Source organism: Aethina tumida, chromosome 7, assembly GCF_024364675.1.
Source record: "Aethina tumida isolate Nest 87 chromosome 7, icAetTumi1.1, whole genome shotgun sequence".
Classification (NCBI taxonomy): domain Eukaryota; kingdom Metazoa; phylum Arthropoda; class Insecta; order Coleoptera; family Nitidulidae; genus Aethina; species Aethina tumida.
The window spans coordinates 16,588,222-16,612,432 of NC_065441.1; the positions used below are offsets into that span (position 1 = coordinate 16,588,222).

Genomic DNA, 24,211 nt, shown 5'->3' on the forward strand with positions numbered 1-24,211 from the left:
GGATAAAATAAAGATCGAGAACAAAATCAGATTAGCTGGCTTTCGTTTCGCATTGACATAATAAAATTAAGATTTTGTATAAAACCAGGGGCGAATATTATTAAAAATGAGACGACATTTTAAATATAACTTCCATTAAATCATTTTTTTGTCGAATTCCCCCAAAAAATTCGCCTTAACTAAAGTAATTACTTTGCTGAGTTATTTATTTTATTTTCGAATAAGATTATTATGAGAGGTAAAATGCTTTTAACAGATTAATCTTACTGGAAAATTTTAATATTCTTGAATATTCACAGACGGTATACAATTAGCAATTGAAATTTTAAGTGAGTAGGGAACAAAAAATATTTGTCAATACGGTGTTGGTAAATGTGTAGTGTCCTCAATTATAAGTGGAATCAACACTGTCTACTGGAGAATATTTGTTTCGTGAAAAAGATGTTTGCATTTAACGTAAATTCAAGGTTGGTCCTGTTTATCTTTCAAACGGGTGAAATTAATCAAAAACTTAATCAAACGTCCCAGCAATTTATTACTTAAGTCCCAACTTTTTATATTCAATTTTTAAAAAGGGATTTTATTTACAAGTTTTTTAATTAACTTCACTACTGACGATGAATTATATTTTGTGAAATAAGGCTCCACAAATAATTAAAATATTTTTGTCACTAATTAAACTTAATTACAAAATCATTTTCGCTCAGTTTCTGCAATATAAAATAAATTAAATTTCTTTGTTCTATGTTCTTGAAGAGCTAATTTACACGGAAATAAAAAAAACAGAACAAAGCTGATTCTTCTAATTTTATCGTGCCACGTTCGCAATTTATCGGGTCCGTATTCAATCTAAATCTTTATCACTTTTCCTGCAATGGAATCCTGAAAGAAAACACCAGTGCTAAATATATAATAGACATCATGCTGCAAGATTTAGTTGCTCCGGATTTTCCCTTTTATTTATCGGCGATCACAAAAGCCTTTATAATATGTTTTCCGATGTTCAGATGAACATTCTCAACAAACCCTTTTTATTTTCTTCGAACCATTCAAAAGAAATCGTCGGGAGGGAAACGTTTTAGTGTGGAAATTTTCCCTCTAACAACTATTTGTAGGTTAAATCATACTTCAACTTTACTATTTTAACTTTCTCAGAAATTTTATTGAGCAATTTCAAAAGTCTTTACAACCAATTTATATTGTATAAAATCTTATGAAACTACTCTATTTAAGCCTTGTTATTATTAAATCGTATTTGAAATCATTTTATGAACCAATTTCATATTTAATTCTATGAAGTATACGATACATAATGTTCATTTAAATATGTTTTTTTCTCATTTTAAAGTCAATTTATTTATATAAAAAAGATAAATGATTTTCATCATTGTAACACGATTTCTTTATTAAATATTAGTTTAACAACTTTTTATTGGATTTTTGATATTAGAAAAATAAAGATATTCTGTTTTCTTGTTCGTTATTAGCAGTAAATGACATCACATGGAATTGTATTAGTAACAAGTCGAAAAAGAAATAAATAAACACGTTTCTCTCTCGGTCTGCAACACAAATTGCTTCCACGGACTGTGGTACATTAAGTAGCTCTAAGAAGCAGCATTTGCGATCAATTAAACGGTTCGATAACAGCTAAAGAATGGGTTTTTGGCTTATCTTGAGAACCATTAAATCTCTTAAATACGTGAAATCGCTGAACAAACGCATTACTAAATTAAAACGGGCAGCATATGTTTGAAACGACTTCTGTGCTCGTTCACAATGATCCGTTTTATTGAAAACTTTTTGTATTGCAATTGTAAGATTATAATGTACAAGTTAAATTGTGTATTTTGTTAATGATTAATTCTGGGTTGCAAACGTTCATGAAATCTGTTTATGTTAAATGCGCTTACAAATTGCTTATGTGTGTTTAATCACCAAAGCGTGTTGGTCAAATTATATAACCACAAATTTACTTCCGGCTTAGTTAACGAAATTAATTTTACATCAATCACTGATCGATATATTTAATCAAATTTAATCCAACGTATTTCCAAAATAAAATTTTTCCCCTGTTCATCCAACTCAACAATTCTGTCCGCTGATTTTGCGCCTGTGCATAATTAATTTTCTGGTTTTAAACACTGTTCATAATCTGAGCCTCGTACAACGTTCACAGGACCCCAACCTATTGAATGTTTTATGAAATCATAGTGGGTTTCGTCATGTTTCAGCCAAAAACCAACCATTAAAATTTGTTGGAAACTATAACAAAACCTCTTTATTATTTGTACATTAAGTAGCTTAATTTGATCACAAGAAAAAGAAAATATTTGAAATTTGTATTATTATTGGATAATTACATAAATCCATGTATTTTATACAACGATTTGCATAATTTTATTATTCGAGCTGCGGGCTGGAAAGCCATAAATTTATACAGGATTCAACCTCCACCTTGAATAAAATAATATTATACACGATACAATATCAAATCCTTCTACCCTAGTACGCCCCTACGCTAGTGCATATTCAATAAACAAAAAAGGATTTAAAAAAGCTAAAGAATTACTGAAATATATTTTATATTTTAAGAATAAAATAACCGCAGGAGCCAAAACTATATTTGGATATCTATATAAAATGTGCACATAAACAGTTTATAGTATGGAGTTAATATAAAGAGAAAATTAAGATTGTGGAAGTAGCCATGTCCAACATATGAAAAAAAATTAAAGATACGTTAGCAAATTAAAACAGAAAATCCGTATTTGAATTGTAGAGGACCCTCAAACTCTCCGACGATGCGCTTGTATTTACAATTCTTATCTAAGCCCGTATATCCGGGATGTTGCTAACTGCTTGCTTATCCTTTTGGATTACAAAAGGCTTTAGCGACTTCTGGCGATGCCAGCTTGATACCGACTCCACTATCATTGCAATGCCATCAAAGTCACATCCACACATTTCTTGTCTATTTTCCGTAATCTTAATCTGCATCTTTATTAAACTTCTCACTCCGACCTCTCTTTAACCCAACTACTCCATTTTCCTCCCTGCCTATATGATGCCTAATATCTCTTCTGGTAAGTGGGTTTCGTACTTTTTAACTAGGCTTGCAAAAATGGCTAATTTAAAACGCAACGAGCCTCTATTAAAGTCTGGTGCAGGGTACGAGCTAGAAACATTATCCGACACATTTTACTTCACTTTAGCTTATGTCAGATGAAGTGACGTCGACTTGAACAAATTTCTACCCTAAGGACGTGTTTAATATCAGATAACTGTTAACGATGATCGTTTGATTAAGTTTTTATGGTTAATTCAACAAATTCAGCTTACCTCATTTTACTTTATAAATTTGATTACTTTTTTTGGGGCCCCTTTGAACGTCCATCAATCTGGACCGGTGACGATTAAACATTATTAAATTAGAAGTGAATAAGTAAAAAAGAAAATTCTTCGGGCCGGTGGCATTTTTCTCGTTTTGTCGCACGTACAACATGTTAATAATAGTGAATTCCTCCAGTAGAAATTCCAACGACGTCGCCGTTCTTTTGTTAAAGGGAAAATGCAAAGGGGGAAGTACGTCAAAGAGTGTACGTGTTATAATTGACGGATGGATAAAGTGTCTGTTAATTACGGACCGAACTTCTATTTTGTAGGGGAAATTCACACACGTATTCAATTTATTACATTACACTATATTTGTCGACGGTTTGGCTAAATTTATATAAGTGCTCGGTCCTAAATAAACACTCGATACGTCTTTGCCAAAATTTGATCATTATGTCTGATTTTATTGCACAACAAAAGATACCTTGTGATCATGTAATTAGTGTTATTACATAGTTCTTAACAATACCTTGTTCACATTGCTCTAAAACTTTATTACATTATTATTTAGGGAGGGAATTATTTTGTATGCTGATGAAACAGCGTTTTACTGTATAGAAAAGTTAACTTTGTGATGAATGAGAACGGAATAAAAATTACAAATGAAAATTGAAAACGTTCCTTGTATTTTAATATAAATAGATTTTACTAAGCAGACATAAAATAATATATTTAATGAATCGTGAATAATTTAAAATGTAAGTATACAAAGAAAAATAACAAGCAGAAAAGAATAACAATATTCTACAAGAAATATTGTAAGAGGAAATGTACTTTCAAGAAATAAATTGCGTACAATTTAATCGAGTTGTCATTTTAATCTCAGTTTTATCTGAATAAAGCCTGATTTCGTTGGAAACACTTTGCCCAAAAAAGGATTCGAAAATTGTTCAAGGGAACCCTAAATGACAAATACATGGTCGACTCATTTCCTTATATCAACTTGCCTTTACCAACCAAACATACTTTTTATTAATGTTTCATGTTCACCTTTAAAAGGATCCAAGTGCCACTTTGTTTTAAATTGACAGTGGACAAAGTCGATATTTTTTCCTTCTTTTAAGTCCTTATCTAAACATAAAGAGTATTCAACTGTAAAAAATAGGTATTATTTGAATTGAACAAAATTAAGACAGTCTGCATGTGTGTATTAAAATATTTTAAAGCAAAAAACTATTATTCAAATTTAAAATAAATACGTTACTGTCGTTTACCCAGACTGTCTACAACGGTGTTTAAATATGCATTAATAAATTTAAATAATAATGTAAAAACTAATTGTAAGTAAATACCAGAATATTTAAGTTAATAAATTGGTATAAATGTATAAATACATTGCTGTGTACATGAATATTTTAAAATGGAGGCGAATGCGCCGGTTACAAATAATGAATCTTTACTATTACCCAATCCGCTTAAGAACAAATTACAAAAAACGTATGTATGTTTTATAATTTATGACTGTAAAACATATGAAATCCGGTGACTTTTATCCGGCCTCACGAAGCCCAGTTGAATTAACTATGTAAATTCGTTTCGCTACAAATTAGACTAATTAAAGCTCTTTTCAGTTCTCTTTTCATTCTTTATCACCTGCAATTAGCACTAGCAAGGATTACATCAACGTGAGCGCTGACTGAAAAGTGCCCATACAATTTAATTTTAAATGAAATTTCGTTGATGTTTATGTAATTAGTTTAGGCTGTTTTCGTTCGTATTACCTTTCTCATTCATACTTGAAATTGGATTATTTTATTATATTGCTCTTGAAACGAGGAATATCAGGTATTAAGTACCTGGTTATCAACTCGCATTTTCTATGCTGATTTGTCCGATTCTCTTCTAATTACTGGGTCTTAATAATACACATGTTACTCCTTTTATGTTGGGGAGAAAATTGAGCATAATCAATCGTGTGTAGTTGATGTCGGAGTGGAAATTAATAAATAGTTTGTTCGAGTACGGGCGTAAATTGTGTCCCGACCGTTGGCAGGATGACAGATAAATTAAATTAGAGTCAAGGTCGGGTATCAGATGAGGCACGCGGATCGAGTGAAATTTATGGATTAATCCATAATATGCCTCGAGTCTGGCGAGATGGGGAGCGACGTAGGCCCCGTAGGCACCAGCGATTACGTTGCGAAGACACCTGTTAAGGCCTCTACGAAACTAGTTTTAATACTTTTACGGCGACCCGATCCGGTTTCACGAACAACCGGATTTCGAACGTTCAAACGGGACCCATCTGTTTACACGAATATCGATTGCTCTTTCCCTCTTTTACCACTTTACACGACACACCTTAACCGTACCAAAAAAGAATTGATGTACTAAAAACGAAAAGAAAATCGCGTGCAATTTAAGGGGTTCCTTGTCAAAATTCGAACAATTGAATCGACAAAACTTGCCTCTGTCCTTCCACGAATATTTTGTTTTCGTAAATTACGCAAAGCTCTCATGCTCGCTGGCTCTCCTCAATGGTAAACACTTGTTTGTTTCCCATGCCCAGATGCTATACGTTCCTGCTCTAAATGCCCTTAAAACGTTTCTTTTTTTAGTGCCAAAGGTCAAATATTCAATCTCCACTGTTGAAAAAGTGTTTTGTTTTTTATGCTTGTCCTGAGACGATGACAAAGTTTATGTATTATTCATGGTGTACGATTGTTCGTCGAGAATTTCACGTGCATCTATAAATATTGTTCGTTCGACAAACAGGCATAAATCTTTACACAACGTCTCAAAATTTTTACCTGAACTGAACTGAATTTTATTTCATCGTATAAAATTTAAAGTAGCACATTAAAATTAAAAAGCTCACTCAATAGAAAAACAATTTGAAATAAAATATATTTAATTCATTTTAAATCATTAATTTTAAACGTAGAGAATGAACGTTAAGCATGTAATTTAATTGCAAAAAATATCATGCAAAACAATGAAATAAAACGACGAAAAAATGTATAATGATGCAAAAAAACGGGATAATTGTTAAATCTGTCCACGTCCAATTTTAATTCTTATTAAAAAACCGTATAATAAATCGTGATATTAAATTAAATTTTTTTCCCAAGGTCCATTTGGATTAATGACAGGACGCTTCAGACAATTAAACAAAATTAATTTGTAAAACCGAAATCATAAAAATGAGAAAAATTTTAATTATCCCCGCTCAGTTTTCTTTTGTTCTCTTTGAATGTGGCCAATATTATTCTAAATGTAAATTAAAAAAAAAGTAAATGAAAACAATCAATTTACATAAATTGTTGAATATGGCTGAGTTTGCAACTTGAAACGGGTTCGATTGTCGTAACTTACAAGCGAAAAGTTTTGATACAATGTACGCAAGATAATTGTAATATAGCATGGCAGGAAATTGTACTTGGTGTTGGTATATCCTGTTGAAATATGATTATAGTTCCCAAGCAGTGTTTGAAAAACTTTAAATTTAAAGTTGTTTCATAAGTTGAATTAATTTACAGAATTAATTAATTAACCACTGTAAATATATTTTGAATATGCAAAACGCTCAGTTTTTACCACTCTCAAAAAACCATTTATGAATATGATTATATTCTATGGAAAATCAAGGAATTTTAAACATCCCCGTAATAATTAAATCAATGATTAACATTCCTGTACTTAAAAAAAACAAATGAAAAAAGTCCGTCTAGACTGATATTTTTGTAAATAACAACGCACTGCAAACAGTTACTCTCACGAATCTTTGTTCATGTATTTAAATTTATTAGTTTATTTTACGCCTACGCATTTTAAACAAGTAATATGAAAAGTATTTCGTGCCTGTTTTAATTTTAATTAAAAACAGTCTGAATTTTTTGTTCTATTTAATATTTATATCTTTCTGGCCTACATAAGCAAATTTTATATATAATAAATAATAGCCTGTGTTTGACTTCTGTAATTGAATAATTCATAAACTAATCAGTTGGTTATTAATTTGGCCAAAATATCTTAAATTAATGATTTGCAAATATGGCTAAATTTGGCCACAAAATTAAACGTCCGCATAGAAATTTAAATTACGTTACGTTAATACACAATATTTAATGGAATATTGTTTTACTGAAACTGATATGTAATTAATTTTGAATAATTGATTATTATCAATATAAAAACTCCTGTTTATTATACCATAATAAATTTCAGTCAAATAATAAATTCGCAATTTCATCATAGAATCGTCTTTTGAATGGAACTCTTGTATAGAGCAAAGGTGTGTAATAGTACGCCTCTACCCTTAAATAACCAATATACTCTAAAGGTTAAGATAAGGCTTCTTTCTTTGAATATATATCTCGCAAATTAAAGAAACCCTCCAAGCTCAATTCAATTGCCACCATTTGATATTTTCAGGTATTTGCTGATTATTTATTGATTTCTGCAGTTGGCTCCAATTTATTTCATGACTAAGTTCACATAATTGATTCAAAAATCACAATTTGGCGATTAATTCTGTTAGAATTTGGATCCTTCTGACTTGTGGTAACCATTAAAATCGTTCGAATTACAAAACTATAAACAATATCATTGAAACCGCAGATGCAAATACGCAAAATACTGAACCCAAAATTTCCTGTTTACTCAGTTAGTACAATTAGGTAATATAAATCTAATCAGTCTATATATTTAATTCAAATATTCATAAATACGAATTTATACATCAAATTGTTTTGATTAGGTGATTTTGTTACTCGCTTGCAATTTGATTTGTGATAATGTTTTATTTGTTCATCTGTATGTATAATTGTGGATTAAACTAAACGGAGCATATTAGTAAATTTAAGCAAAATTTAATTAATTTTTGTTTGATGAAATGGGCATATGTCAATCATGAAATAAAACTCCAGTTAAAAAATTATAAATATATGAACACTTTTAAATATTTTATGTAATAACAATAGTACATATTTACAAAGGTACATTATTAAATAAAGTATGTGAAAATAAAACTGTTTATTAAAAAACAAGATAATCTGATGCAAAATAAATAACAAAAATAATATCTATTATGAGTTTATCATTGATAAAATTGTTTCTATCACTTTCTCTCCTTTGTCATGATGTTGTAAATTTAATAAAGGATCTTTGATTTTCTCTTCTAACAAATCAAACAACTCAATTCTGATCATTTTCATCATTTCAGCAATCTATAACAAAATTAAATTTTTAAATATATTTGATTTAATTTATTTATATTTTCAGCTCACTTTGTGTTCTTCCACCTGCAAAATAATCCAGCCATCTTCCAGGCTGACAAAAGTCGAGCCTTCCTGGACGGATATGTTAAGATCGAAACCAGCGAATAGCACTAAAGGAACAATAGGGACCATAGTGCAATCCCTAAAATAAACTTTACTAGTTTTCACTTTTTCCTGGTAAACCAGAAATAAACTCGGGAAATGAGTTACGGAATAATTTATTGAACTTGGATGCATAAATACCTGAAATAATCAAATATGTTAAAGTAAAAAAATAAATAAATGTTTATATTTACTGTTTCTTGTTTTGTTTGATATTTTAAATCCTTGGCGTTATTTTCCTTAGGCACTGCACCAGCGGCACTTGCTACAAAACTCTTCGATGGTGTCAAGACTTTTACAATGTTTGGATACAAAGCAGCGCAAATTATTGATGATAGCAATCGGTAATTCTCTCCATTTTTGTTAAACTGTTCAAAATCAATTATTAGTACCATCAAATATTTATATAGCATATAATTACTTCTGATCCTGTAAGTTCGTAAACGTTATCTTGTCCAGTTCGTCTTCTGGCGCCAGTCAAATTAACAGAAATAAAACCAATGTCAACCAACAATTCCAAAAACTGATGTTTTATATCCGCTATGGTCACCAAAGTTTTTTGAGACAGAAAATTCTCATTGGCAAAATTTCTGCCAGCCAAAGCACTTTTCTTATAAGTCGCTAACCATTTCTGAAACGTTCAGTGAGCCTAATGCGATTAAAAATTAAAAATTCTTACCTTATACGCCAGTAATACAGTAATATGGTCACTGAAACCTGCTGCAAACTTTTTCTTCTTAGCATCTACCAAGTCTTTCTTTCCGAAAGGCGAAACGAAAGGACTTTTGTAGCTCAAGCATGCAGCAATGGTTAACGCCGCGTCAACGCAACTGAAAATTGCCCCGTACAACATCAGCTTTCCCACCCTAACGTCGACGGGTAAGGCAGCCAAGTGATGGCCGAGGGCCGTCAAAGCCTCCAATTTGTCCAACGCTCCGACATCTTGAAGTCTTTTCATAGCTGTAGCGACATTCTCGGTGACCGGGGGCTCGACGAACGATTCCAATACGTGTTTCGCGTCTCTGTCTTCGAAATTGGGCAACACTTTGATGTTGAGGATCAGTTGCTCGAGAGGTATCCGATGAATTTCGGGTATCGGTTGCGGCAACATGTGGTGATTGAATCTGTGTCGGGAGTATAAGTGAACGCATACTCCCGCCATCACACGACCCGCTCGACCTTTCCTTTGGAGGGCGTTGGCTCTTGTCACCCACACTGTCTCTAAGCTTTCCATGTTCCTATTGGGGTCGAAGTGTTTTTCCTTCATTTTTCCTGAGTCTATGACGAACACGCAATCGTCTATCGTCACTGAAGTTTCCGCTAGATTAGTTGATATCACAATTTTTCTTTGGTCGTTTTTGGGTTTCCTAAAAATTAATTTATTTACAACTTATTAAAGAAACGGAAGCAAGATTTACCTGAAAATAGCTGCTTGTTCTTCACTGGTTAAAGATGAGTGCAGAGGTAATAAAATGAATTTGCCATGTCTGGGTCCAAAGGTCGGATGTTCATTGAGCTGTTCAAACAAACTAGTAATTTCAGCTATCCCTGGCAAAAAAATTAGAATTGAACCAGTCCTCGGATAGTCATGTTCTCCGGACACAATCCAGGTCAAAATTGATTCAATGAGTTCATAATTGATTTTTTCAGGGTCCATCAAGAAAAGATTTTTACAAGTTTTTACACTAAAACCTTGAAATCTGGCCATAGTTTGTGTTAAACTAAGATTATCGTCTCTAATATTATCTTTTGGCATTGCGTTGGCAAAATTTATTTCACTAGAGGCCATCATGGCTTCCAAATAATCCGAATCCTTCTTAATCTTCCTGGAATACTGTGAACCTTCTTCTAGGACGTAATTGGTGGCCTCTAAAATATCCTCCAGGAAGTACTGTTCTACTGGAAACGTCCTTCCAGGAATGTTCAAAATAGGAACTTCTCCAAAATAATCAGAAAACAAATTGGCATTTAAAGTAGCACTCATCAAAATTACTTTCAAATCTTTACGAACGGCCAACAATTCTTTAAGAATCAAAAGAAGAAAATCACTGAAATATAATAACAAGGTTTTTACATATATTTTAAATGAACAATAATGTTTATTAAAAGTATATTTTAAGTAATTCTAGTTTAAAAAAACAAACCTTTCTTCGCTTCTCTCGTGGACTTCGTCAACAATGATATGCGTAACGTTTTGCAAATGAGGTTCGCTTTCTAGACGACGCAATAAAATTCCGGTGGTGCAAAAACTGAGTCTCGTACTGTTCGACATTTTGCTCTCCAATCGGATTTGATAACCGACCGTATCACCTATCTTCTCAATCCGTTCCTCGGCCACTCTTTCGGCCACACCTATAGCCGATATCCTTCTTGGCTGCGTGCAAACGATTTCGATGTGTCCGTTGTTTTCGTTGTCGTAATTGGCGATCCATTCATCGAGGATGTACTGCGGTACCTGGGTACTTTTACCGCATCCAGTTTCGCCACTGACCACCACCACCTGGTACTTTTGAATAGTGTTCAGAATATCCTTTTTCAAGAGCCAAGCAGGAAGGTTTTTACGACTTTGGATCATGCGTTCGTACTTCGGGTCTTTCAGTTTCTTCGCGAAATTTTCAACGATTCGTGAGTCCTCCTTTTGGATGTCTTCTAAGGACAACTTCTTTTTGTTATCTTTGTTGGTTTTACCTTAAAAAAAAAACATTGTTTTATCTACTAATAAAAATGCATAGTAATTGTTACCCTTTTTATAGTGTGAAGGTCTAATAACTTTTTTGGTGTCATTGATAATAGGGAACAGTTTCTCAGTTGGTTCCAAAAAACTGACATCCTTCTTTAAATGTTCAGTGATCTCATTTTCATTTTGTAACAGTTCAGTTATTGTGTAAACACAAGGAATACCATCTTGTGCCAATAGTAATGCTTCTTCATACAATCTTTTACATATATGCAAATTGACTAGTGGTGGCAATACTGCATTGGTTTTTAGGAATATTAAAGGAGCTTCAAATGGATATTTGGTATTTGGAGGAAATCTAATTTCCAATTCAAAACTAAAATCATTTAAATGTTGGTCTGGTTTAATTTCAATCACTTCCTTGTCATGGGAGAATCTACATTTATCACCAAATTTACAATTACCCCTAATAAAATTCCTACATTTATCTTTCTTTTTTACATTGACAGTAATTTTCTTACTTTCTTTATTATGGAACATTTTAATTAAATAGTCTAACTTCAATGTTAATATCCAAACATCTTGAACCTTTTCATTAAACTGTTGATCATAAATTGACTCTAAAGAACTTTTCTCATCTGTTCTCTGTTCCAAGAGTTCCACATCTGTTAAATTGTGTTCCACATTTTCCAAAGGCATTGTTCTCATGTATTTGTGATAAAGTAAATATAAAGCATCTTCAACATTTCCATTGCAATATGTAAAAGCTTCCAGGCAATGAGTACCATGAAATCCATAACTGAAATCAATAATTTATTGAATTTTTTAATTATCATATACTAGGGAAACTTTTTAACCTTTGCAACCTCATTAAAGCAAATTCCCTGAGCCTGTCAAACTCATTATCTGATCCATCTTTAGATTGTGAAAAGTTTGTTACACCTTTAACTACTAAACTGCCTCTTCCTATCCAAAATTTCTTACCAAAATTTAGTTTACTTTCCTCATAGTCACTGATTGAGGCCAATTTAAAATCCTACAAGAAACTCGATCACATAATGTTACAACACATGAGCAATACTTTTACAGGTCCATGAATAAATTTCAGAGTTTCCAAAATTTGTTCCTGTACATCATCCGATAATTTGATAAATTGCAACTCCTCTTTCACTTGTGGTCGGTCGACTTTAACGGGCTGTCGGCTGAAAAACAATAAGATTAAATTGAACTGGAAAAGTTTTGAGGTTAGAATAGAAAAACCTAATTTTAACATCGGGAATGTCACGTAGAAAAAAGTCGCTTTTGTCGATAACCTCATCCATTCTGGTACTTTAAATTTGCGAGATGTTAACCGGATTGCACAACGAATGGAAAATGTGTTGCAATACGGGATCACAATTTGACAGATCGGTGACAGGTAGTTCCCACGAAAAGACAAATGATCTATCCACAGTAGTTATGGTGAATTTTTATAATTTAAATTTTATAACTAATTCATAACCAATTCTTTATTTAAATGAATATATTTATCTTTTAAATGTTTAGAAATGTACTTTGAATAAAAGTATTTTATTTAAAATGTTATTGACCATCACAGGACCCTGTAATCTCATAACGACAATACTGTAAAAGTTTAGCATATTTATCCTAGATGGCCGCATGTGTTCGTGGGAAAACAAAACCGAAATGTTATACTCGTATTTACTATTCAGTACACATATTTAATTAGATATTTAAAAATATCAAACCTTTCATATATTTTATTAATAAAATTTTCAAAATTTCCTTGCTGTTTTTGAAATATTTTCATCACTATACAAATTAAATATTAGTTTAAACTTCAATATATTTTTCATCATTTACACATGCATCATTTTGTTAATGAAGAAAACTTCACCATAAGTTTAAGCATTATCAAATAAACATAATAGATGGAGAGAAAACTAGGGAAATTTAAAATTTAAACAAAAAAGAATTTACGCTACTTCAATTTTAAAATACCATAATCGCAATGAAATATAAAACATTTAAATCTCTCGCTTCATTGGATTTAATAAGTTATTAGCCTCGATTTTATAGGAAATATGAATTATTTCTTTTGATGGAAGTAGAAACATGGACAGAAACCGCAAAATATTATTGCGTTCAACTGCAACATTGAAAAATTGCCATTAATGCATCGAAAATGACATTTTATCATTTGATCTAACGTGTAGGCATTTTCATGCAAGGCTTACATTTTTTATTTCGTTTGGATAAGCGACTTGAAAATCCTTGGTATCATTACATGTAATATATTTTAACAAAGGCTAACAACCATGTAAATTACTAGATTCTCTAAATAAATCATGCGTTTTAATTTCTAATTTTTTATTACATTTAATAACTAATATTTTATTTTATTAAAGTGCAATAACAACCTTTTTAGTTATAAATGCATATTGTAATAGAAGAAAGTAATATTAAATCAACAAAACCAACATTAGACAAACGTTAGATGATTTTAATGTAAAAAGCAAATTCGAAATTTCTTTGTAGTATTGCTTAAACTCCCCTCAACTAATTTCACACGTCGTAATAAAATTTAGAAATTTCGTATAATAGGAATAAGTAATTAGAATCATAAAAATATACGTATAAAAACCAAAGTGACTTTTTCAATTATCAATGATAAGTTAAAATTTTTGCAACATTTGTAAAATTATATCAATAAAACCTGGTCACGTAAAATTTACATTTAACAGTTTATTATTATCATAGTATTTCCCCTTTCTAGAGTTATACAATAACCGGGTTTTTCTTATTTACTTTTAACAATCTGACCACATACTCCAGTACTTAAAATCAATACATATTTAAAACTTTAAATCATTGATTTAGAAAATTAATGAGAAGGTTTTTAATCAAAACATATAAAAAACACATATTTACAATCAGAATGTTGGAGATCTATTGACAAAATGATTGTTGCCAAGACAATCAAATAATATGAATGAGTAAAAAATACAAGGCTTATCAAATTATCAAAATTGATTTGATTAAGCATAGATAAGATAAGTAAAAGTGACCACGCATTTAAACCTTAAATTTTATAAATTTATAGTTTAAATGCGTATTGTCCGTTTCAATATTTATAACATTACGAACCACAAATAAATTGAGTAATATTTTTTGAGTCATTGCATAAATTATCAAATTTAACCTAATTAACATGGACGTTGGGCTCACCGCAGAATATTAAAGTAATTATTTACGTTAGACCAATATTAACGTTTCATCATTAACAATAAAAACTAAAACTAAAGTATAAAAAAATTATTTCATTTTGAATAAAGTTTAATTACTTCTGTTAATTTAAAACAATGATATTAATTAATGAGTGAAAATGTTATAAAAATGTATTTGAATGTTACTACATATATTTAAATATTTTCTATAAATAGTAGTTACTATGGCCATAATTTCATTGCTAATATTTTCATCTGCAAACAATGAAATTAGGTGCTAACAGACATCCAAACCCAATTAATTATACAGTAATAATTATTTTATTGAAAAATTAAACATACATCAATTCACACAGTACACACAAATTCAATAAACACATTTTTTTATCCTTCTTGCATCCTTATCGTGGAAACGATTATGCTAAATAAGTTATGTTAAGTGTTTCAAGTTGAAATTTCAACATATTTATGATGTTATTATTGACGCATATTTTTTGAAACAATTAGTACCAACCGGAATTGTGTCAAGTGGTATGATCAATAAAATTAAAAACCACAAACCAAAATCAACTAGATTACTAATTTATTTAAATAATTTGAATTAACATTCGCAAAAGTGTGAAAACTGACTAGAGTCGACGTTTTTCAAGATTATGCACCGGTTTTCATAATTCAATGTGAACTAGTTTCAAATACATCAAGCTCAGATCTTATATCATTTAATTTTTTTAACTGCTCCAAATCTAGATTTCAAAGTTAATGGTACAACAATAATTTCGTTCCATGATAATATAAGTACTTGTTTTGCTGTAAAGTAGTGGGAATTCTCAATTTTAATGATGTATCAATTATCGAGTAATCAAATTGTCACATATCATTTAATTAAGATAATAAAATAATTGCTCCTATGATTATTAACTAAACTAATAAGAATTTAAATACAATGATTACAATTAGAACATTGACTCTAAAACGCAAATCTGGAAATAAGCCGATTTTTCGGATTAGCACTTATATACTTATATATATATATATATATATATATATATATATATATATATATATATATATATATATATATTATTTAAATAATGAGTGCTCTATTTATTATAGGCCATAATGTAAACATAGTAAGTTAGATTTGAGACGGACTACAATGGGTCATTTCATAATTTAATACAACAATTTAAATAATATATGGCATTCTTTAACAAGACCGTCTCTAAAAATAAACAGGATCGTTCTTTACCATTATCTGTTATAAACACATGAATCAAATGATATGGCTTAATCAAAATAAACTAATAGTGATCTAGGGATTAAGCACACTTAAACTTAATCCCATTCTGAGATACGAATCGAAACAGTTTCAGGTTAACTGATTATAAAATTTCAGATCCATTTCCGAATTATGTCTAAAGTATATTTCAGTTTCTCTTTATAATAACAAATAATCTCTTGAAAACATGAACAAGGTTAGTTACCCAATGGGAACGTAACGTTTAAAATTCCCCGCCATACATTTCAGATGTGTGATACGAAAATTAATTGAATTAAATAATACCAGTTCTAATAATACAATAATATCAGCAAGCCGCAAAAGAGGAAGTATGTTAACTTTTGTGACTAATTGTCAAGTAACAAGTATTACTATAACGTAAGTTTCAGCCTTCTAGTACTTGGGTGATTCAAAATGATTATGGATACGAAGAAATTGATGAAGGAAATGGCGAATATACATTTTATTGATCACGTATTATTTCATTAAGATTTCTTTTCATTTTTAGAATAGAGCGGTAAAAACTATTACGATAATGTTAACGTAAATTGGAGTCTTATTTTATATGAAGTTTGTATATTATAATTACTTATTTGGTTTAGTTTACAACAGTCTGTTAAATGGAACATTAACTTTGAATTCTTATTAGTAATTATAATAGTTTAAATAGTTCAGTCGCATGTTTGTATTTAAATAAAGTAAAACAGTTTACTGAAACAGAAATGTTTATTAATGACATTTTTTAAATAAAATAAAAAAACTTTATTTTTAGTTATTTTCTATTTCTTAAGTGGTAAAATAAAAAATAAAAATATTCATTATTGAAATTTGTGACGTATATTTGGTTTTAAGTAAAAACCTGTATGTTTTTTCCAAACTTAATTATAATATTTATTGCGGTATATTGCTAATATTAATTTATACTTATTTGATTTAAATTAATTATATTTTATTGCATACATTAGGAACTATAAAGGAACAAAAAGACGACTATACTTTATAAAAAATATCTCGTTTAAATTTATATGTGTAATTAGATTGCAATTTAGTAAATATTTGTTCGTTATTTAATAAATGGATGTTTTAATTATTTGTTATCAATAAATGTTTAAAACATGTTTTGTCGTTATTTTATTAAGGATTCCCTAAACTGATTAAATATTAATCAATTATATTTCATTTAAGAGCTAATATATAATTTTAAATATTTTTTGATTCATACTAATATTGAATAATCGTTATAATTGAAATCATTACAAATTTTGATTGCAAAAACCGCAATATAAATATACAAAACACACCCTATGAGTAACGACTATACTGATAAAAACCACCCTACTTAAGTGCGATCGTCGCAGGAAACTCGACGCACATATAAACTTTTAAACAATTTCCCCCCTATATTATCACTCTATAAAACGATTTGAACAAGGACGTCCCAACACCATTATGACACTTAAAGACGGTGCTTAAATTTGCCGGTCAGAAAGAAATTCACGACAATTGCGCGCAGTGAACATTATCTTATTGTTGATTAGGAAAAAATTATAATTACAATAAATAATATCGTATCAGTCGCGATCATAGATCTTGTGATGTGTTTTGTTAGGCTGGATGCATAATGGATCGTGGCAGAGTGGAGGATACAAAAGTGCACAACAATCCGGGACAAGCCCCCAAATTAAGTCTGATTTTGCCCATTGTGTTCGTTACGTTATTGTTGTTGATTTTACAACAACGCGATCTGCCAGAGACCGATTTTTGATTTGACCAACGATTAATTATTACATTAGTGCTAGTTTGTCTTTGGTAATTTTTTGGGCAAACGGAAATCATCCGCGAAAGTGTTAAGGAGTCAGTTCGGACGTGTGTGGAACTTTTATTGGTGATTTTCAGACCTTTTAGGTAAGCTATAAATTTTGTTACTTTTATTTTAATGTGCGGCATTTTTATTTATAGAATAGGAAGTCCACATGTGATTATTGAGTAACAAATAAGTAATAAAATATTATATTATAAGTTGACTAATATTCTTGCTTTTCTTTAAACTGAAAGCTGTTTCTTTTCAGAACAATTTTCAGTTCTTGTATAAACATTAAATATAATTTTGTGAATTACTAGAATTAATTAATTTTAAGTGTTGACCGTGATTTGATAAAATTATCTCATACATGACATTCATGATATTTAAAATAATTCGTTAAATCTATTAATTAAACTTAATAAATTTTATATTTATTCATTGACGACTTTTCAATTTTATATAATAGTCTAATAATTTAGTATTAAATATATTTTTTAAATATTAGTAATAAAATAAATAATTTACTGGAAAATTACATTTACATCTCTTAAAAATTTAAATCACCATCACACTTTAAAGTACCTACGTAAATGATTTTTATCAGATATATTAAATTGAAGTACAATATTGAAAAAATATATAAAACGCAAATTTCAGATTAATCAGATGCAGACATGAACAGGAAACAATGGATTTTGGTGTTTTGTCTGTTCGCCATTTACCTTCTTTTGGGGGCTTCAATCTTCTACTACATAGAATCAAAAGAAGAAAAGATCCGCTTGTTGCAGGAACGGAAGGAACGATTAGAAATAGAAGGTAAGAAATAAAAAATATTTTCTATGTAATATAAACTTATTCAGTGACCGTCAACTAATAAATGACTAAACAATTTTCCAACGGTTCTAATTTGGCTAACAGGGACAAACTCCTTGTACCACGTCGTGATTTCCATATAAATTTTACGTATATGTTGCGAACATTTTCACTATTTCTTCATCTTAGTTGGTTGCAAAATTTTTTAAACGAAGTGAGAATTTTAACTTAATTTTCAGGCAGACGGAAAATTTTCGTCAATATAATCGAAATTGGATTCTTAAGCACATTTCTAATGTCGATTTCTAAAAGTTGCCAAAACTGAAATATTGGCTCCCATTAAAACCACATCCCATTAGAATTTGCAATTAACAAATATTTGTGATTATCTATATTGTTTCATGGCATGAATACAATTGATATCCTTTAGATTTTTATATTTTTTATTTTGTATTGTTTATTGCCATAGATGAATGTTTTACTTATCACTATTTATTCTCTTCAGGATTTGTTACAATGATCAAGTGAGAATCCACTCGATCGTAATCTTAAAACCAATATTATTGTCTATGATTAATGCAGATTAAATCTTAATGTCCACGTGATTTGGTTAATTATTAATTATCAGATGTCATGGTCACAAAATTTCCTTCAAATCAATGTTGATTAGATTTACAATTTTGAAAAATAAATTTCGACCACAAGACAATATCTTGTCATTACAAGTTATGCATTTTTTGCGATGACTTCACCATGATAGATCAAGATATAAATGGTTCAAGAATTTTTATTAATTCCAAATTAACAAGATTACATCAGATAAAATTAAGTACTGTTATCATGTGACCAAAATTTTTTTCTCTCGTAAAAAATAAAATTTAATCAGTTTTTGAAGTAGTAACATTGAAACGTAAGTGTTTTACCCCTTGCAATTTATCCATCAATGTCAAAGTAAAAATTTTGAAAAATGAAAACGTTTTGCCTGCGTGTATTATAATTAATGCAGCTGATAAAACTTCAACTAAATATGAATAAATTATACAGAATTCTCATTCTACAAATTCTTATTCATTCACATGAAACAATACTATTACTACTAATACTGTATTTGTTTTATCATTAGTAAACAAGTATGTAAAAATTGCTTTCAAGTTTAACATTATGTATGCAAAAACCGCAGGAACTCCACCAACTTTGGTTCGATATCAATAACTTACAAATATTTGAATCATATCATTCGCAAATGGCACAGATAGAAGGTTGCAAAACATTTAACTATAATGAAATTAACACCTACTGATTGTTCATGTTCAACAATATTATAATTGATTGTAAGTATGTATTTACACCATCTAATGTGATAATTATACACATAAACAAACAATCAGATGTTTTTTCACTCCTACAATTTGTCTAATGTATTCTAAGTGCAAATACATCATGGCATGCGAAAGTTTCAGATTAATTCTGAAACAAAAAAAGTGCTTCCAAAAAATTTATTTTCTCGGTAGTTGAATTACAAGTGTTTTTTCTCGATACAATTTTATTGAAAATTTCTAGTAACTACAAAAAGTAATTTCCAGTTATACTACTTGAAAAGTAATATTTTATCTAAATTTGTTGGAATTTTTGTTTCGCAATAGATCAGAGTTGAATCTAAAAAAATGTTTTTGAAAATTCATTCCAATTCCAAAATAATCGATAATTGTGATAAATACTTTCTGATTGTTAGAATTAGATTACTTCATAATTTCCTATAAATTAATAATGAAAATTTGTTTACAGTTTTACTGAAGAAATATTATAATGGAGATAACCAAGACCTTTTTAAACGTCTCACCGACTATTGTGGAAAACCTCTCTCCTTAAACATGAGTAAAATAATACCTGAAGGAAAATGGGACTTCTATCATTCACTATTCTTTGTCATAACAGTAGTCAGTACCATCGGTAAGTTCAAAACAATGCAAACCTCCAAAAACAATATCTAACACTTTGTTATTTTGGCAGGTTATGGCAATCTGGCACCGACTACAATGCTGTCTAGAATATTAATGATATTCTATGGCCTTGTTGGTATTCCACTGAACGGTATTGTCATGATTTCCACGGGTGCATACTTCGGAAGAAATGTAAGTTTCCCAAACAAAATTAATTGTTTCATAATAAAAATGTCCATTTGTAGTTTGAAAAGTTGTACGATCGATGGAAGGTACAGAGGAAATCGAAAAAAGGTCGACAAGAAAATAGTATTGCTAGGTTAGGCTTGATTAGCCAGATTTTTTTGTATGCTACACCAGGTTTTATCTTCTTTATCTTCCTGCCTTCGTTTATTATGACGTTTTGTGAAGGATGGGAATATGATGTGTCAGTTTATTACTCCTTCGTCACACTTACCACCATCGGTTTCGGGGATTATGTCGCAGGTAATAATTATTTCTAATAACTTCCTATTGGAAATGAATGAAACTTATCTTAATGATTATCAAATTGGACTGATTTAATATAATTTAAAACCAATAATAATATACATGTCACTTCTCTTTAATGAATTCCAATCCAGTTGATACTAATACGGACATAAAACTATGCATTATCAATTAGTAGTAAATTATAATGTGCGATTATCAATTAAAACTGTCGCAGTTTAATTTAATTAATTTACCCTTAAAACAAGATTCAATTATTCAACCTTTTTCGTACAAAATAGGAGAAAATAATTGCACACACTAGACCTGATTGTCATTGCCAATTATAAAATATTTACTTACTGGCTTACATCAATACTGATAAAATAGGCGTATCTACAATTAAATAAATAACATTAATTAATGATTGATGAAAAAAGGAAACTACCTTGAAAAGAAAATCTGTCAATGTGTGCTCCAATTTTTTAAATCTTAGAATAAATTTTCTCTGGCATAGTATGGTCTTCAATAAACAAGGTTCTTTGATTTTTTAAACCGGAGTATTAAGGAGATTAATATAATTAAATCAATTTTATATATTGAGTAAAGGCAGAATTTTATGTCGAATCCAAAAACAGAGGTTTAGTAAACTTAGATTTAATACCATGAAAATTTCTGACCAAAATCATAATCTTGTGGCACATTTCACAATTTTAAAGCGTATTAAAATAATATTATTTTACCATACTAAATTGATGGATCTTACATAACTACAGTAACACATTTCTTTTTATTACAGGTGTAAATAACGTGTACAATATACACCCAATATGGTACGCAATTTACCAAGCTTTCCTCATAATATGGGTGATTGGAGGTCTTGGTTATGTTCTGATGGTAATAAATTTCATAGCACAAGGAATGAAGAGTAAAAAAGTGCTAAGATTAGAGGAGTACATCAAGAAAACGCCTCAAAGAATCAGGCACGAACTCAGCACTCTTTTACATGAGTTTCTCCTTATCAAAGTTAAACCTGTATACAAAAATCAATGGGAATTTGAGCCAAAACCATTGGCAAGAACCCAAAGTTGTCCAGACATATCAATGTACAGAAGTGATGATTCAATCTACGAGGTTAGGAAACGTGCCTTTTCAGTTGTCGTCGGCAATTTGCAAAGAAATCAGTCCGACACTGAATTAGAGAAGATCGATAAAGAACTCACTTTCCGTCCTTCAGATGCTCTCATGCAACAACGTAACCTTTTGCTCAAAATGGTTGATGCATTGAGCCAAAAATCTGACCCGGGAGAAGGTATTAATCTCTTCAGTGATGATGAAATTTTGGCCAGTGAGAGATACGGCTCTAATTCGACGTTAGCTGCCATCTCACAAAGTAGGCAAGCTAGAAGAAGAGCGATGAGTGATTACAGGCCGCCAGACAAAACATTCTATGAAGTAGAAAATGGCAACACCTGGTACGGTGAAGACGCAAAGAAGAAATCGGATCAATTCAGAAACAGAACTAACTCGGTGTCGTTCATTCAACGAGTCCGCAAGAGTTCTAACATATTCCAAAGATTCAGGGATGCATTCGGTAGCAATCAAGATAAAAATGTCGACGTGGAAAGTCAGACCGTTAACGAAACTAGAAATGAGAACATTGAAAGACAGAATTACCTACAGAAGACCGCAAGAGGCAGGCAAACTATGTTCTGTGTTCCAGAGGAGAATTTCCTCCGTCGACAAAATAACTTTGATGCGGAAAGAAGAAATTACCTTCAAAGAACTAATAGAGGACGTTTTAGTATGTTTGAGGCACCCGAGCAAAATTACCTTCGCCAAACAAGAACAGGCAGACAGTCGATATCTAATTACAACGAATCTGTGTTGGAGCAAACTTCCGTGGCTGATTTTATTAGAGCTTTGACAGCTCTCACCGTTTCGGAAGGCATAGCGGGCGATGGACCGAAGAGAAAACTGGGAACCGCCAGCTTCACACCTCCAGAATCAACTTCGCCGCAACGGACGAGAAGAACCGGAATACAATCCACATTCCAAAACAGAAGAGCTTCTCTGCTACCGACTCAAACCACCAACGTGCCTGTTGCAAGGAGATTTTCTTTGAGACCAGTGGACGAGAATATTTTGGGGCCGCCACCGCCATATTCTCCTGCACCTGCCGAAATTAGAAGGTCGATTCGGTCACGGAACAGGAGGTTTTCCATTCGACCTGGACCAGTCGAACGACAAGTGATAAAAAAAGATAGAAACGATAGTACGAGTGATAAACAATGAATTTCTATATCAGTGAAAAGGATGCTTTAAAAGACTGAATTTTGGTGCTAATTAAATTTGACCAATTTATCTAGTCACAACTTTTGCAAATGCAACTGAACTACATCTACATTTGTTTTATATATTCAGCCAGTTGTTTTTTATGTAGAAAAAGTAGTAGAAAATTTTAACAGGGTCTGCAAGAGCTTCATTATTAGAATTAACTTTTATCAGTATTATGATAAACATTCCTATGAACTTTAGAGTTAAATGTATCAAAAAATATTTTTATATTATTAGGTAAAAATCTCCTTCTTCTTGATACTCATTAGTATATGTATTATTATTATTATTATTTATTTTAAATACAATGTATTTATTTCCCTTATGAATAAACTCTTTTAAAGTTATTATTTCTTATTTATGAATTATAAATAATTTTTTCTTATTTATATTTTACATCTAAATTTAATATTGTCAAAGACTGATTGGGATAATGACTAAATGGTATGCCTTAATAAGTAAAGTCAAAAAATTGGACACTTTAAATGGTTTATCTCAATATTACCTAAATAAATCAAATTACGACATTTATAAACCATGTATACAAATTAAATAATTAATATGAATGTCGATATCAATTCATTTCAATTTGTTAACGTTGATTTAAAGCAATTGTATTATTAACTTGTCACCATAATCAATATTTATTGCTTATATTAAATTGTAATTTAAATTAAAACTAAATTTCTGCGACATCTGATGAATTCTTTAGAACTTTTGTTAAAGGTAACACAGAAATATCTACCTGCAAGTATATGTACAGTAACTCCATCTACTTATTAATGCCACAAACAACACTAAACAAATTTAAAATGTTTATGTAACAAATTTTACCTTAATTGTTGACATATAGGAGAAGGGAACTAATTGAATTGAAAATGAACCAATAGAAATTAATAATATAGATTTTATTTTGCCAGATTTTTCGTAAATAAAAATAAAATTCCAG

The 24,211-nt window shown here is 30.3% G+C and overlaps 2 protein-coding genes across 3 annotated transcripts; one reads left to right on the forward strand and one right to left on the reverse strand.

Annotated features, from left to right (window-relative positions):
* Positions 1 to 8,355: 8,355 nt before the first annotated feature.
* Positions 8,356 to 12,801, reverse strand: LOC109606756 (putative ATP-dependent RNA helicase DHX57). The gene is made up of 11 exons (XM_020023297.2): positions 12,655 to 12,801; positions 12,482 to 12,596; positions 12,252 to 12,430; positions 11,460 to 12,193; positions 10,862 to 11,405; positions 10,136 to 10,765; positions 9,397 to 10,084; positions 9,139 to 9,348; positions 8,912 to 9,085; positions 8,625 to 8,858; positions 8,356 to 8,564 (listed from the first exon to the last, which is right to left on the reverse strand). The coding sequence occupies exons 1-11, from the start codon at positions 12,714 to 12,716 to the stop codon at positions 8,424 to 8,426; spliced, it is 3,711 nt and encodes a 1,236-aa protein (XP_019878856.2). The 5' UTR covers positions 12,717 to 12,801; the 3' UTR covers positions 8,356 to 8,423.
* A 4,573-nt stretch (positions 12,802 to 17,374) lies between these two features.
* Positions 17,375 to 23,609, forward strand: LOC109606755 (open rectifier potassium channel protein 1). 2 transcript variants are annotated; one of them, XM_020023296.2, is made up of 6 exons: positions 17,375 to 17,805; positions 18,362 to 18,520; positions 20,303 to 20,467; positions 20,528 to 20,649; positions 20,703 to 20,943; positions 21,725 to 23,609. In XM_020023296.2, the coding sequence occupies exons 2-6, from the start codon at positions 18,379 to 18,381 to the stop codon at positions 23,218 to 23,220; spliced, it is 2,166 nt and encodes a 721-aa protein (XP_019878855.2). In that variant the 5' UTR covers positions 17,375 to 17,805; positions 18,362 to 18,378; the 3' UTR covers positions 23,221 to 23,609. The 2 variants fall into 2 exon arrangements, with proteins under 2 accessions (XP_019878855.2, XP_049826156.1); XM_049970199.1 differs by lacking the exons at positions 17,375 to 17,805; positions 18,362 to 18,520 and adding an exon at positions 19,771 to 19,848.
* Positions 23,610 to 24,211: the final 602 nt, after the last annotated feature.